Raw genomic sequence first — 2,547 nt, 5'->3', positions numbered from 1 at the left:
TCCTGTCCCTCGTGAGCCAGCGCAGCCCCGGCGCCCCGGACAGCCCGTCGCGCCGGAAGGAGTCGGGCAGCTCCGCGGCGGCCCAGCTGCCCGAGGAGGACTGCATGAAGCTGAATCCCTCCTTCCTGGGCATCGCCCTCAGCTCCCTGCTCGCCATCGACCTCTGGGCCTCCAAGCGCCTGGGCGTCTGCGCCAGAGAGGGCTCGGCCTGGGGCAGCGCACGCCCCATCATGAAGGTCATCGAGGTTTCGGGACATGGCATCCCCTGGCTCCTGGGCACCTTCTACGGGCTCTGCCAGAGTGACAGCTCAGCAGCCAGGGAGGTGCTGCTCAACCTGCTCTTCGGTGAGGCTGGGGGCCCACCAAAAGGCTCCGCAGGCAGGGGCTGGCTGGAGCCAGTGGGGGGAAGGATGGGACCCAAAGGATGGGGCAGAGCGGAGAGAGCTGAGTAACTGGTGCAGGCTCACGTGGGGTGCCTGGTGCCAGAGCGAGTAACCTGGCAGCTGGAGAGCTGGTGGTGTGGCTATGGCTCATCTGTCACAGCTCCAGCCACACATTGTGAAACTCCTGACAGCTAAGCTGCTCCTGCCGTTGCACAAAACTTTCAGGGAAGCTGTAATCTTTTAGCTCTTCAGCTTATCAGAACAGTGCGTTCCCGGCTCGGCTTCCCACTGCAAGCCACCAGCCCCTTCCCTGAGGAGCTGCTCTGGCACACAGACATCTGCAGCCTTGGACTCCCCGCAGGCAGCACCTGTGTGGGTTGACCTGTATCAGCCAGCGAGGAAACGTGGTATAAAAAAACCTGTGTTTTCTCTCTCATGTGGTACAATATTCCACCACCGTCGCTCCCAGCATCACTAGGTATACTTAGATTCTTATTTTTCGCTCATTTAGAAACTGTAATAGCTTCACAGCAGCAAATCTTTTCAGTTTCCTAGTTCTTACACTCTTAGGAAGTTACAGATAATTGGTATCTCGCACTTACTTGAATCTAAATTTGCTTGGTGGTAAACATATGGGTTTCTACCCTTTATCTGGCAGCGCAGCGTTAAATTACAGGCTCACAACGGAGCTGTGGGAAGGAACCTGGAGGCCTCTGACCTAATGTATGGAAAAAAAAAAAAGTATTAGTTCTTAAAGGATTAACCAAAGGGAATGAACTGAGGTGACTGAAAGATTTGGTACCCAGTAACAAGCAGAAATGAGCCCCTCACACCCTGGCTGCACCATGCGAGCTCGGAGCCCCTCACCCTGAGCCGCAGCCGAGTGCTTGAAGTGGGTTGATAATTCACCTGGGTCAGTTTGACCCCAGCCACAGAGTAGGCAAAGCAACGCTGAGTCAGCATGGGCTGTCCGGAAGGGAGTTGTGGGGAATCTTAACCCCTCTGTTGCCTTCAGATTAAGTGTCATTTTGAGCCCTGAGTCACGGTGAGATCAGATTTTACACGCTCGGGTGCCAGCCGAGCAGAGGGTCTGGCGTTGCGTGAGAAGTGCTTGTGCTGGAGAAAGCCAAGTGCTGGGCGAGTGCTGTGTTCTCCCTTCCCAAGCACTGTAGCCGTGGGAAATACCGTCTTCTCTGAGCAGGTCTTGGTAGTCACGTGCTTGTTTTCTTAGCCAATGGCTTTGTTTTGATTCTTGCCTTGTTTTCCATGAGGGAAAAAAAACACCCTTCCCTTCTTGCTCACTTGCTGTTATGTCTCCTAGCATTGCTGCTGGATCTCGTGCTGGTGGCAGCGGTGAAAGGGCTGGTGAAGCGACGGCGGCCCACCCACAACAAGATGGACATGTTTGTCACCATCTCGGTGGACAAGTATTCCTTTCCGTCCGGCCACGCCACCAGAGCCGCCCTGGTCTGCCGCTTCGTCCTGCACCACCTGGTACTCGCCGTCCCGCTGCGGGTCCTCGTGGTGCTCTGGGCTCTTGTCGTCGGCGTTTCGAGGGTCATGCTGGGCAGGCACAACGTGACGGACGTCCTCTTTGGTTTGCTGCTGGGCTACGCGCTGTACGGCGTGGTGGAGTACTGCTGGCTGTCCCCGCTCAGCGCGCCTGCCCTCTTTGCGCTGTGGAGCCATTGATGGCTGGGTCCCTCTCAAAGGAAGGGGCGTGCATAGGGAGGGGATGCCAGGACTTGAACTCACATCCTAGACCCCATCTATCCCGCCAAGACTCCAACACCAGCAGTGCCGCAGGCTCCTGGGTCCCGCACTTAGACGTTGGTGCTGTCTTGCCCGCCTGTCAGGCAGGGTGTGCGCTGGCCGAGTGGCTGCCCTGACTGTTCTCCCGTGAAAAACCATTCCCTGCAGAGCCCAGGGAGGGCTCAGCACATTCATCCGGCAGCTCACTGCTGATACTGTGAATGCCCTGGCTGGGCACCCGCTGCATTAGCCCGTGGTGTATGTGGTAGCCGTGGCTTTGCAGAGATTTCTCTGCAGGTGCCCGTGTTTCTGTGTGCTGTAAATACACTGATTGTGTTGCTGTGAGCATGCCCTGCACAGCCTGCTCCGTAATGTCTGCCTGGAGGGGACTCGCTGGGGTCTGTCCTCGGGC

The 2,547-nt window shown here is 57.1% G+C and overlaps 1 protein-coding gene across 1 annotated transcript; it reads left to right on the top strand.

Moving 5' to 3' along the window:
• Nucleotides 1-5: 5 nt before the first annotated feature.
• PPAPDC2 (phosphatidic acid phosphatase type 2 domain containing 2) lies at nt 6-2,075 on the top strand (the record flags this gene model as incomplete). Its single annotated transcript, XM_010153282.1, has 2 exons — nt 6-345; nt 1,705-2,075. Coding segments are annotated over 2 exons (711 nt in total), but the record flags the coding sequence as incomplete, so codon positions are not given.
• Nucleotides 2,076-2,547: the final 472 nt, after the last annotated feature.

Source organism: Eurypyga helias, unplaced genomic scaffold (genome assembly GCF_000690775.1).
Source record: "Eurypyga helias isolate BGI_N326 unplaced genomic scaffold, ASM69077v1 scaffold34746, whole genome shotgun sequence".
NCBI classification, from domain to species: Eukaryota; Metazoa; Chordata; class Aves; order Eurypygiformes; family Eurypygidae; genus Eurypyga; species Eurypyga helias.
This window is presented reverse-complemented; position numbering and strand designations above follow the sequence as displayed.